The sequence below is a fragment of the Pollachius pollachius genome, assembly GCF_949987615.1.
Source record: "Pollachius pollachius genome assembly, chromosome: 15".
Taxonomy (NCBI): Eukaryota; Metazoa; Chordata; class Actinopteri; order Gadiformes; family Gadidae; genus Pollachius; species Pollachius pollachius.
This window is the reverse complement of record NC_136948.1, coordinates 21,702,509-21,716,310: the sequence shown is the minus strand read 5'-3', so window position 1 is coordinate 21,716,310 and position 13,802 is coordinate 21,702,509. Positions and strand designations below refer to the sequence as shown.

Sequence of the window (13,802 nt, the reverse complement as noted above, 5' to 3'; positions counted from 1 at the left end):
AGCTCCACTACAACTCCAAGACCCTAAAGACGGAGTCTCCGAGCGTCTCCCGGGGGTCCTCGCTGCCATTCTCCAAAGAATCCAAGCTGTTTGGTATGAAAGATGTGGACAGTCTCGCCAACGCGGTTCCAAGCAAGACTAACTCTCTCACAGCTCCCCTGTTGCCGTCCCTCACTTCAGGTAAAGCGCCTCCTCCGTTCCTTACATCATTTAATCAAGTGCAACGAATTATAATATCTACATGCCTCTGCTACCCATCTGAGGACGCTGGTCCGCATGGTTTGTCCTTTTCAAATCACAGATCTAAATGTTTTAACTTTGTTCTGCATTTAACTGCATTTTTTGGAAATGCATTGTGTAAAGGGAAATTAGCTAGATGGTTTGATCGCCTGCGATCGCCTGGTGAGCACACAACGCAATAAACGTGCGCCATTTCAACTCAATTCTCGTACATTTTCAGCTGGCTGTGATTTTCCCAGGTCCATCTCAAAATATTGCTTACCAATCTACACAAGCATTGACAACAAAAAAGGTGGCCCTGAAGGGCTCAACAGCACGCATGGTCAGCACCAACTCAACGTCCAACAGGAAACAACCGGGTGTTGGTGTTTGCTGGGTCGTCGTGTAATGTACCTTAACATGTGAACTAGCTGTGCCTGTTACCATGTAGAAGCCCTAAGGTGATGACATCATCTACAATGTGCCCCTACAGCCAAGGCCAAGGGCAGCGGCGGTGTGAAGACAGCCAAACTGTATGCCTGGGTCGCTCTCCAAACCCTCCCAGAGGAAATGGTCATCAGCCCCTGTCTCCTGGACTTCCTGGAGAAGGCCCTGGAGACCATTCCCATCACGCCAGTGGAGAGGAACTATACATGTTAGTGTGTGTGCGTGTGTGTGTGTGTACCATCAATATTAAGGCAAATTCAGGGCTTGAACACATAAATTGAGTTGTAGTTATAAACTTGTACATTTCCAGCTTTAAACGCTAAGGGCCCTATCTTGCATCCGGCGCAATTGACTTTCTACACTGACGCATGTGTCGTTGCTAGTTTGCAACTGGCGCAGAGCGTTCTTTTCCCTCCACCGCCACGCGTCGGTAAATTAGGGAATGATCTTGCGCCCCAAGGGGCGGTTCGGCGAAAGGAGGAGGCGTGTTCTGGCGCAAACGTTCCCTGGTGCTATTTTGCAGTTTCAGAAAACAATGCCGCCACAAACCAGGAAATACCTGGTTTAAAGTCAGAGGCGCGTTGTTCAGATGCTATTTTAAGGGGGCATGCATAATGTTGCTTGTGCAACTCGCGCATACACTTTGCTTCTCTCATCTACCTAGCCACACGTTATTGGTAAATAATTTGTGAAACAACATCTGATACAGTGGTAATAAGTTGTACTTTTAAATCAATCCATCTGCAAACAACTTACAGCAAACACATATTTTCTTGACACAGACATCGTGTACAAGCCCATAACTTTTAGGATTGATGAGTATTTGATCCTGAGAAAACATTGTTTTACCGTGAGTGAGAAGTGAGTTAAAAAGAATGAATGAATGCGGGCGCGCGTGTGTGTATGGGTAAAATAATGAATGAAAGCGGACGTGCATGTGTGCGTCCATCTGTTTAAACACACGCAAACTAAACACGTAAAGCATAAAACAGTTAATGTATATTAACGGGGGGACACACGGCTAGGAGGAGCAGGGGATCGAACTAGCAACCTGTCTGTTACCAGACAACTGCTCTACCCCCTGAGCTAAGCCAACCCACATAAATAGAACCACAGTTACCGCATATCATATGTGTGTTAAGTTTTCTTTGCGAATATTTATTTGAGGACTCAGTATTTCTGAAGTTGTGGAAGAAAACCTTATTCCATGTGTGAATTAGGCCGTATTATTTGGCCATAAAATGAGCCATTTGAAGTTTGAAATTCATGTGCATCTGTCTCATCGGAGACTGCAGACGCGCTGTCAAAATATCAACTCGTCAGATTCAAATGCGCTCATGGCTCTTAAAGGGGATGGGAGCTGGCCCTCTCATTGGTTTATTGCACGTTACGCCCAAACCACACCTACGGGTAATTAGGCTACTTCAGACCAACCCTTTTTAGATTTGTGCCGGGCGCAAGAGTCATTTATGCCCAACATCGCCATAGAACCGCCCACAAAGCTACTTGCGCTTGGCGCTCCTCACTTGCGTTTCAGACCGTTAAAATAGGGCCATAAGAACGTCTTCAGATCCTCCCCCGTCGTCAGCTGTGCGCCGTCGTATGTCTGGCGAGCAGCCGGCCCGCCGCATAACAGCAGATCCTGGGCTTGAAAACACAACTCCAGACTTGTGTCAATAGTTCCACATTTCTGATTGTGTGAAAACTTGTTGTGCGTATCTCCTTCAGCAGCGACCTCCCAAGAGGAGGACCTCGGCCAGTTTGAACAGGTTGATTCTCTGGAGGAGTCGGCCACGTCGCTGGTGTCCTCCTCCACCTCAGCCTACTCCTCCTTCCCTGTGGACGTGGTGGTCTACGTCAGGGTCCAGGTACGGACACACACAACCACTAGACGTACTCTGAGATGATCTCGTCCTCAAACCTCTTAAAAGGCTCATTCAGGGACAGACACACGTGTCGTTGTCACTCATGAAGGGACGAACTGATTCACTCGTCAGTATTAAGTAAACACTGTTTTGTCCATCTGGCGCCGATTGCAACATTCCCACCGTTTATTTAGCTTATTGTTCTTTATCGGCCTAGTTAGGAAGAGCTGGTCTGACTCCATGTGTATTGGACTGACTAACGTCTGTTTACATTGTGATGGGCTTTGTCTCAGTCCAGTCACACTGAGTCTGTTTACTAGCCTGGCTATTGCCAGACCAAGCTCAGGGGGAAGCTGCTGTCATTTTCTTCAGCACAAGAAGCCTGATCAATGGGCCTAGTTCAAATGACGCAATTGGGTGCTTGCCGTCACTTCCCTGTCATCATTGTGTTAAACCAGCCAAAAGCGTGCCCGGGGGAAAAGCCAGTTTGGTGATTGGCTCCTGCAAAAACATATAGAAACTAGAAAGAAATGTATAGCTCTTCCCCAGACCCTTCTGCAGGGCGAACTCAAATCGCTGGCAGAATGGGCAGGGCTACCCAGTTAATCTGTTTACATCATATCAGGGTGTGTCTCAGTCCAGTCACACTGAGTCTGTTTACATCATATCAGGGTGTGTCTCAGTCCAGTCCCACTGAGTCTGTTTACATCGTATCAGGGTGTGTCTCAGTCCAGTCCCACTGAGTCTGTTTACATCGTGTCAGGGTGTGTCTCAGTCCAGTCCCACTGAGTCTGTTTACATCGTGTCAGGGTGTGTCTCAGTCCAGTCCCACTAAGTCTGTTTACATCGTATCAGGGTGTGTCTCAGTCCAGTCCCACTGAGTCTGTTTACATCGTGTCAGGGTGTGTCTCAGTCCACTCACACTGAGTCTGTTTACATCGTATCAGGGTGTGTCTCAGTCCAGTCACACTGAGTCTGTTTACATCGTATCAGGGTGTGTCTCAGTCCAGTCACACTGAGTCTGTTTACATCGTATCAGGGTGTGTCTCAGTCCACTCACACTGAGTCTGTTTACATCGTGTCAGGGTGTTTCTCAGTCCACTCACACTGAGTCTGTTTACATCGTATCAGGGTGTGTCTCAGTCCAGTCCCACTGAGTCTGTTTACATCGTGTCAGGGTGTGTCTCAGTCCACTCACACTGAGTCTGTTTACATCGTATCAGGGTGTGTCTCAGTCCACTCACACTGAGTCTGTTTACATCGTATCACAGTGTTTCTCAGTCCACTCACACTGAGTCTGTTTACATCGTATCAGGGTTGGTCTCAGTCCAGTCACACTGAGTCTGTTTACATCGTATCAGGGTTGGTCTCAGTCCACTCACACTGAGTCTGTTTACATCATATCAGGGTGTGTCTCAGTCCAGTCACACTGAGTCTGTTAACATCATATCAGGGTGTGTCTCAGTCCAGTCACACTGAGTCTGTTTACATCGTATCAGGGTGTGTCTCAGTCCAGTCCCACTGAGTCTGTTTACATCGTATCAGGGTGTGTCTCAGTCCAGTCCCACTGAGTCTGTTTACATCGTGTCAGGGTGTGTCTCAGTCCAGTCCCACTAAGTCTGTTTACATCGTATCAGGGTGTGTCTCAGTCCAGTCCCACTGAGTCTGTTTACATCGTGTCAGGGTGTGTCTCAGTCCACTCACACTGAGTCTGTTTACATCGTATCAGGGTGTGTCTCAGTCCAGTCACACTGAGTCTGTTAACATCATATCAGGGTGTGTCTCAGTCCAGTCACACTGAGTCTGTTTACATCGTATCAGGGTGTGTCTCAGTCCAGTCCCACTGAGTCTGTTTACATCGTGTCAGGGTGTGTCTCAGTCCAGTCCCACTAAGTCTGTTTACATCGTATCAGGGTGTGTCTCAGTCCAGTCCCACTGAGTCTGTTTACATCGTGTCAGGGTGTGTCTCAGTCCACTCACACTGAGTCTGTTTACATCGTATCAGGGTGTGTCTCAGTCCACTCACACTGAGTCTGTTTACATCGTATCAGGGTGTGTCTCAGTCCACTCACACTGAGTCTGTTTACATCGTATCAGGGTGTGTCTCAGTCCACTCACACTGAGTCTGTTTACATCGTATCAGGGTGTGTCTCAGTCCACTCACACTGAGTCTGTTTACATCGTGTCAGGGTGTGTCTCAGTCCACTCACACTGAGTCTGTTTACATCGTGTCAGGGTGTGTCTCAGTCCAGTCACACTGAGTCTGTTTACATCGTATCAGGGTGTGTCTCAGTCCACTCACACTGAGTCTGTTTACATCATATCAGGGTGTGTCTCAGTCCAGTCACACTGAGTCTGTTTACATCGTATCAGGGTGTGTCTCAGTCCAGTCCCACTGATTCTGTTTACATCGTATCAGGGTGTGTCTCAGTCCAGTCCCACTGAGTCTGTTTACATCGTGTCAGGGTGTGTCTCAGTCCAGTCCCACTGAGTCTGTTTACATCGTGTCAGGGTGTGTCTCAGTCCAGTCACACTGAGTCTGTTTACATCGTGTCAGGGTGTGTCTCAGTCCAGTCCCACTGAGTCTGTTTACATCGTATCAGGGTGTGTCTCAGTCCACTCACACTGAGTCTGTTTACATCGTATCAGGGTGTGTCTCAGTCCAGTCCCACTGAGTCTGTTTACATCGTATCAGGGTGTGTCTCAGTCCAGTCACACTGAGTCTGTTTACATCGTATCAGGGTGTGTCTCAGTCCAGTCACACTGAGTCTGTTTACATCGTATCAGGGTGTGTCTCAGTCCACTCACACTGAGTCTGTTTACATCGTATCAGGGTGTGTCTCAGTCCAGTCCCACTGAGTCTGTTTACATCGTATCAGGGTGTGTCTCAGTCCAGTCCCACTGAGTCTGTTTACATCGTGTCAGGGTGTGTCTCAGTCCAGTCCCACTGAGTCTGTTTACATCGTGTCAGGGTGTGTCTCAGTCCAGTCCCACTGAGTCTGTTTACATCGTGTCAGGGTGTGTCTCAGTCCAGTCACACTGAGTCTGTTTACATCGTGTCAGGGTGTGTCTCAGTCCAGTCACACTGAGTCTGTTTACATCGTGTCAGGGTGTGTCTCAGTCCACTCACACTGAGTCTCTTCTCCAGCCCTCCCAGATCCGGTTCAGCTGCCTCCCCATGTCCCGAGTCGAGTGCATGCTCAAACTTCCCTCGCTGGACCTCGTCTTCTCCTCCAACCGCGGGGAGCTTGAGGTCCCGGCTGTGGCGGCCCACCACAACGACGGACAACACATCCCCCCCTCCACCCCCCCGGGGCAACCCATCCCCAAAGCCCCCCCGGGCAAAGGTGTGAGGAACACGACTCTTGTTTAATATTATGGGCTAAGATTGAAAGTTTTAATCGTGATTAATCGCGTAGTATTGGTGAGTTAACTCACGATTAATCACAAATGACTAGAGTTTCCGCGTGCGCATTGCGCGCTCAACCTCTAGTTGTAATTAACAGAGTAACTGTTCAATGGAAAGTGTAGTATACTATGCATGCAAATCAATTATTAAATAGCTTTTACTGTTATTCAGGGCTGCATTCAGTGCATTGACATTTTAAAATGCAAGGCAACTACTATTGGTTAGTTGAAAATAATAATCATCATTGAGATTAAACATCTCTTCCAGTGTCCTGGTCATGACAGGCGGCAGTAGACTACAGTCACACATAGAATACACACAAAACATGAGAGAAATCAAACAGCTAAAACAGTCCGCAGGGGGGAAGGGGGATATCAATATCGCAAGACGTTTCGGGAGGCTCAAGGAGCAGAGTAATGTTAAGTTTGAGAAACAACGTGTAAAGACATTTCGGGAGGCGCAAGAAGGAGACTAAAGTGTAGTTTTGTGGTGGACTCTATAGACATAATTCACCATACTGTGTTATTGACATGTTTTCGTTGTGTTGTAGGGACACTGTCTCTTTAAGATCACGTCACTTGTGTGTTGATATGCCGGTCGGCGCGATGTTTGAATTTGACGTTTTTTATATGACTAAATGAACGACCATTCGTTGCTTGTCGAGGTGAGAAATTGTCTCTTCCTTTATTTTATCACAATTTATATAGTCTATAGACAGAACGTCTTACCTGGGAGAGTTTGTCGACGGCGGAGCCGTTATGTTCAAAAACATAACGTCTTACCTTGGCGAGTGTCGCTGTGGTGTGTGCGTGTCTTCTTTTCTGCGCGTGTGTCGATGGCGGAGCCGTTAAACGTCTTACCTGTGCGTTTGTGTGTGTGTGCGTGTGTGTGTGCGCTTCCGTGTATGTGACGCTGCCTTTGTGTTGACGTGCGTGCGTGCTTGTTTGTTTGTGTGTAGTGTGCGCATGTGTGTGCGTTTCCGTGTATGTTCGTGTGCATGCTTGTGGTGTATATATGCCTTCGCGCTTGGCACACGCGCACTTGAGTAACTGGTGTGACAGGCCTGCTATTATAGTAGTAAGATATTTTAAATCCACTCCAATTTAAGTTAAATGAGATTATCAAATGGAATGACACATTATCATTAGGTGAGTACTGTATGCAGCGCTCAAATCTGAACTCTTTTCAGATTTTTTAAATATTGTATACTTTATAAGATATCTCACTTTTAAAATAACCCTAATTTTTACAATTGAAGTCCTCTGACACTTACTACATCAGACTTCGTATCTTGGTCAATATTGTATTGTTAACCTTTGTTCAAAGGTTTAACTAATCAACACACTTGTATCTTTAATAATCTGAAAAATGAATTTCGATTACCTTTATACGTTTTTCAAAATCCCAGTTTAAGTTCCATGTCGGCTTGTTTTCAGTTGGTCTCATTGATTTACGCTGAGGTTAGAGCGTGAGGACCTGCAGGTCTCTCTTCTTTTATCCATCTTACCAAATATATTTTATTACTGTCCTTCTCTCTGATCTCACTAAAAGGCTAGCAGCAGGAAATCAAGGGATATTTAGAATATAAAACAATGTGAGATTAATCGCGAGTTAACTATGACATTAATGCGATTAATCGCGATTAAATATTTTAATCGCTTGACAGCACTAATATATATATGTATATATATATATATGTGTGTATGTATGAATATATATGTGTGCATATATATATGTGTATATATATATATATATGTATGTGTATATATATATGTATATATGTGTGTATATATGTGTGTATATATGTGTGTATATATATATATATGTATGTATGTATGTATGTATGTATGTATGTATGTATGTATGTATGTATGTATGTATGTATGTATGTATGTATGTATGTATGTATGTATGTATGTATGTATGTATGTATTTATGTGTGTGTATATCCCATATGATGTCATTGGATTAACATTCAGAGGGCAGTATGAGTGAATATTTCTCACATCAGGGTTGTCTTTATCTAGTCTTATTGTGTGTCATCTGGGGGACTCTCCCATATTGATGATGATGGTGGTACCCTATCTTCCTCAGCGTCTCCCCTCCTTGGCAGTCCGTTGGGCCGCAGCAGACAGAGCAGCAGCCAGTCAGACCTCTCTGCACCCCCTGCCAACTCCTCGTCCTCGGGCCTCAGCTTCACCGCCTGCATGTCGGACTTCTCCCTGTACGTCTTCCACCCGTACGGCGCCGGCAAGCAGAAACCCAACCTGACGGGGAACCTGGGTACGGCGTCTTTAGGGTCACCTCACCCTCACAATACATGCTGTAATTACATAGCCGTTCTGCCAGCTACTCTTTATTTGCTAAATGTCATTTTGGGATGGTTTTGTATGTAGCTTCTTAAAACTCTATCACCATTATTATGTTGTTATATCGCTGTAAGTGTTTTGTACCTATGAATCTACATGGACTTGGTCCAGTATTATTATTTTTCTTTTCTCAATTTACTCACATGAATCCATTGAACAGACCTTACAATATACTTTAAATGCACCTAGGAAAGTGAATTTAAGTAATGCATTTTGACACCAGTGGATCAGTAAAGGACATAAACCAATGCATTCAATTTATAATGTGTTTTTAACCCTATGTTAAACAACAACAGTATTGATGGTGTTGAGCTCCATTGTTGCATTAGTTTGCATTTCCGAATTGTACGAGGGATGAATTGTATTTCCTCTAGGTACAGTCGAGGAGGAGGCCTCTTCAGTGACAGGAAGGAAGGACTCTCTGAGCATCAACCTGGAGTTCGTTAAAGTCAGTCTGTCCAGGATGAGACGCACTGGGGGGCCAACCTTCCTGGAGAGTTTCATCCCCACTAAGGGTGGTAAGATGGACACCACCCTCATCAATATCTCAGGTACCTAGCTCCACTAAGCCATACCACTTACATCAGAGAGTAATTATACCCCTCGAAACAGCCGATTCAATCTGTCTTGGAACGTGAAGGGTTAAGTCACCCTATCAGAATGCTGCTGACTGCAGTTGTCGGGAAGGAAAATGCTATAAAGCTCTATGATTGATGGGCCTGCTATAATTACACAGAGGGTTGGTTAATAGGAATTCAGTAAGACTCATTTCAAAGGACAGTAAAATTGACCAATCATATCTTTCCTCTCTGGGATTTGTAATCGCTAACTTTATGACCGCCCGCTGTGAAGCACACAAATCCAATCAACTTCTGGGTCTGATTTGGTTTCTTTCACAATGGCAGCTATTGGTTGTAATTTGGCTATGTTCATGCTCTGAATCATTCACTAGCATCTTTTCCACAATATCAAACAACAGTCAGAGTAACAAACAATTAAAAGAACAACAAGAACATTATTTCACACCTATTTACATGGGCTGTAAGCCTAACATTGTTTGAGGCAAATGTGGATGTTAATGGATGTTTCAGAATGTTGGTCATGGTGTTAAGCCAGTTAAGATTGAGGGACTTCATTTATAGATCAAGTCAATCCTCCTCACAAGCTCCACCGCTCGGCCACGCACTACGGAAACGCAGTGCGTGCGTATATCGGTTCATAGCGGACCAGGGCTTCAGCCTATTTGTGAATAGACGTAGGCGGGATCCTGATCCCTTAGCTAGTCACACCCACCCAGAGGAGGACTTTCCTCCTCTCTCCCATTGCAGCCCATGTTATTCACCGGCCGCCAACACTTTAGGGGAAATGAATGGGAGTCAACGGAGGCTGAGGGAGGAACGTCCTCCCTGAAGTAATTGTCAATAGGCAATAGGGGGTGCTAATGTCCATTTACCCAAGGAAACGAACATAACATATACAAAGGCATTAAAGTAGTCCTATTTAAGGGCATTAATTCATTAAAGTAGTCTGGACAATCTCCATTTTTTATTCTCAACAATGTTAAGGAGGGTCTTCCTCCCTCTCCTCACTGGAGAAGCCTCCATTGATATGTGTATACATTACTTATGTTTTATAAAGTTGTTGCAAAACGCATCCAACTCAACACACGCCAGACGCCACACGTCTTAAACACAAACAAGTTGGTACCTATTCCTAAAAAGGGTTTAATCCTCTGTGGTCCCTGGTCTCTCAGCAGTGTGCGACATCGGTTCAGCCTCCTTTAAGTACGACATGAGGCGTCTGAGTGAGATCTTGGCGTTCCCACGGGCCTGGTACCGTCGGAGCATCGCTCGCCGCCTCTTCCTCGGAGACCAGACCATCAACCTGCCAGGTAACTCCCTTTGGTCTTCAGGGTTTGTGATGAACGCAATGTGGGGAAAGAGAAACGTGTTGAACCCCAAAAGAAAAAGGAGCAGATCCCGATCCAAGTCTGCACCTATGAAGAAATCCATCCGGGGTGGTCGGTGTCTCGGAAGCAGCCCCCTTCTGACTCTGGTCACCACAAGCAGCTGCTTCCAAAGCTCGTCTGTTGGTCCATGAACCGCTCGGTTCCTTCTGTGGGTGTTCTACCCTTACATTCTGGTTCAAACATGCATTTCAACTTTAATTAATTAGCATATAATGTCTCAAAATTGAAGCCAATCTTTAGTTGTGCCAAAGGTCTTTGTTCTACTGTTTTCTTTGAAGCCAGTTGCCACCAATGCTACCAAAATGTTACCGTACAGCATTTGTATATACTGTAGGTTTAACAGTGTATATAATGTAGGGTTGACAGTGTATATACTGTAGGTTTGACAGTGTATATACTGTAGGTTTGACAGTGTATATACTGTAGGGTTGACAGTGTATATACTGTAGGTTTGACAGTGTATATACTGTAGGGTTGACAGTGTATATACTGTAGGTTTGACAGTGTATATACTGTAGGTTTGGCAGTGTATATACTGTAGGGTTGACAGTGTATATACTGTAGGGTTGACAGTGTATATACTGTAGGTTTAACAGTATATACTGTAGGGTTGACAGTGTATATACTGTAGGTTTGACAGTGTATATACTGTAGGTTTGGCAGTGTATATACTGTAGGGTTGACAGTGTATATACTGTAGGGTTGACAGTGTATATACTGTAGGGTTGACAGTGTATATACTGTAGGTTTAACAGTATATACTGTAGGGTTGACAGTGTATATCTTATATACTGTAGGTTTGACAGTGTATATACTGTAGGTTTGACAGTGTATATACTGTAGGGTTGACAGTGTATATACTGTAGGGTTGACAGTGTATATACTGTAGGGTTGACAGTGTATATTTGTATGTGTTATACTGTAGGGTTGACGTAGTATATCTGAGTTTGTACTGTAGGTTTGACAGTGTACATGTATAAACTGTAGGTTTAACAGTGTATATTTGTATATGTATATACTGTAGGTTTGACAGTGTATATTTCTATATACTGTAGGTTTGACAGTGTATATTTCTATATGTGTATACCGTAGGTTTGACAGTGTATATTTCAATATGTATATACTGTAGGTTTGACAGTGTATATTTCTATATGTATAGACTGTAGGTTTGACAGTGTATATTTCTATATACTTTAGGTTTGACAGTGTTTATTTCTATATACTGTAGGTTTGCCAGTGTATATTTCTATATACTGTAGGTTTGACAGTGTTTATTTCTATATACTGTAGGTTTGGCAGTGTTTATTTCTATATACTGTAGGTTTGACAGTGTATATGTGTATATACTGTAGGTTTGACAGTGTATATTTCTATATACTGTAGGTTTGACAGTGTATATTTCTATATACTGTAGGTTTGACAGTGTATATTTCTATATGTATATACTGTAGGTTTGACAGTTTATATTTCTATATACTGTAGGTTTGACAGTGTATATTTCTATATACTGTAGGTTTGAGTGTATATTTCTATATACTGTAGGTTTGACAGTGTATATTTCTATATACTGTAGGTTTGAGTGTATATTTCTATATACTGTAGGTTTGACAGTGTATATTTCTATATACTGTAGGTTTGACAGTGTATATTTCTATATGTATATACTGTAGGTTTGACAGTGTATATTTCTATATACTGTAGGTTTTAGTGTATATTTCTATATACTGTAGGTTTGACAGTGTATATTTCTATATACTGTAGGTTTGACAGTGTATATTTCTATATGCTGTAGGTTTGACAGTGTATATTTCTATATACTATAGGTTTGACAGTGTATATTTCTATATACTGTAGGTTTGACAGTGTATATTTCTATATACTGTAGGTTTGACAGTGTATATTTCTATATGCTGTAGGTTTGACAGTGTATATTTCTATATGCTGTAGGTTTGACAGTGTATATTTCTATATACTGTAGGTTTGACAGTGTATATTTCTATATGCTGTAGGTTTGACAGTGTATATTTCTATATGCTGTAGGTTTGACAGTGTGTATTTCTATATGCTGTAGGTTTGACAGTGTATATTTCTATATACTGTAGGTTTGAGTGTATATTTCTATATACTGTAGGTTTGACAGTGTATATTTCTATATACTGTAGGTTTGACAGTGTATATTTCTATATACTGTAGGTTTGACAGTGTATATTTCTATATACTGTAGGTTTGACAGTGTATATTTCTATATGCTGTAGGTTTGACAGTGTATATTTCTATATGCTGTAGGTTTGACAGTGTATATTTCTATATGCTGTAGGTTTGACAGTGTATATTTCTATATACTGTAGGTTTGACAGTGTATATTTCTATATGTATATACTGTAGGTTTGACAGTGTATATTTCTATATACTGTAGGTTTGACAGTGTATATTTCTATATACTGTAGGTTTGACAGTGTATATTTCTATATACTGTAGGTTTGACAGTGTATATTTCTATATACTGTAGGTTTGACAGTGTATATTTCTATATGCTGTAGGTTTGACAGTGTATATTTCTATATACTATAGGTTTGACAGTGTATATTTCTATATACTGTGGGTTTGACAGTGTATATTTCTATATACTGTAGGTTTGACAGTGTATATTTCTATATGCTGTAGGTTTGACAGTGTATATTTCTATATACTGTAGGTTTGACAGTGTATATTTCTATATGCTGTAGGTTTGACAGTGTATATTTCTATATGCTGTAGGTTTGACAGTGTATATTTCTATATGCTGTAGGTTTGACAGTGTATATTTCTATATACTGTAGGTTTGAGTGTATATTTCTATATACTGTAGGTTTGACAGTGTATATTTCTATATACTGTAGGTTTGACAGTGTATATTTCTATATACTGTAGGTTTGACAGTGTATATTTCTATATACTGTAGGTTTGACAGTGTATATTTCTATATACTGTAGGTTTGACAGTGTATATTTCTATATGCTGTAGGTTTGACAGTGTATATTTCTATATACTGTAGGTTTGACAGTGTATATTTCTATATACTGTAGGTTTGACAGTGTATATGTGTATATACTGTAGGTTTGACAGTGTATATTTCTATATACTGTAGGTTTGACAGTGTATATTTCTATATACTGTAGGTTTGACAGTGTATATGTGTATATACTGTAGGTTTGACAGTGTATATGTGTATATACTGTAGGTTTGACAGTGTATATTTCTATATACTGTAGGTTTGACAGTGTATATTTCTATATACTGTAGGTTTGACAGTGTATATGTGTATATACTGTAGGTTTGACAGTGTATATTTCTATATACTGTAGGTTTGACAGTGTATATGTGTATATACTGTAGGTTTGACAGTGTATATTTCTATATACTGTAGGTTTGACAGTGTATATTTCTATATACTGTAGGTTTGACAGTGTATATGTGTATATACTGTAGGTTTGACAGTGTATATGTGTATATACTGTAGGTTTGACAGTGTATATGTGTATATA

General features: G+C 42.1%; 1 protein-coding gene across 8 annotated transcripts in view; it reads left to right on the top strand.

The window, feature by feature from the left end:
- kiaa1109 (KIAA1109) overlaps positions 1–13,802 on the top strand; it is a 99,977-nt gene that overhangs the window by 75,726 nt on the left and 10,449 nt on the right. For 4 of the 8 annotated variants that reach the window (XM_079752824.1, XM_079752823.1, XM_079752821.1 and 1 more), the window contains 7 exons: positions 3–180; positions 713–874; positions 2,395–2,534; positions 5,680–5,878; positions 8,035–8,223; positions 8,684–8,860; positions 10,063–10,200. In XM_079752824.1, coding sequence (XP_079608950.1) covers positions 3–180; positions 713–874; positions 2,395–2,534; positions 5,680–5,878; positions 8,035–8,223; positions 8,684–8,860; positions 10,063–10,200 — 1,183 coding nt within the window. The remainder of the gene's footprint in view (positions 1–2; positions 181–712; positions 875–2,394; positions 2,535–5,679; positions 5,879–8,034; positions 8,224–8,683; positions 8,861–10,062; positions 10,201–13,802) is intronic. The other 4 variants (XM_079752822.1, XM_079752818.1, XM_079752820.1 and 1 more) reach the window with 3 other exon arrangements.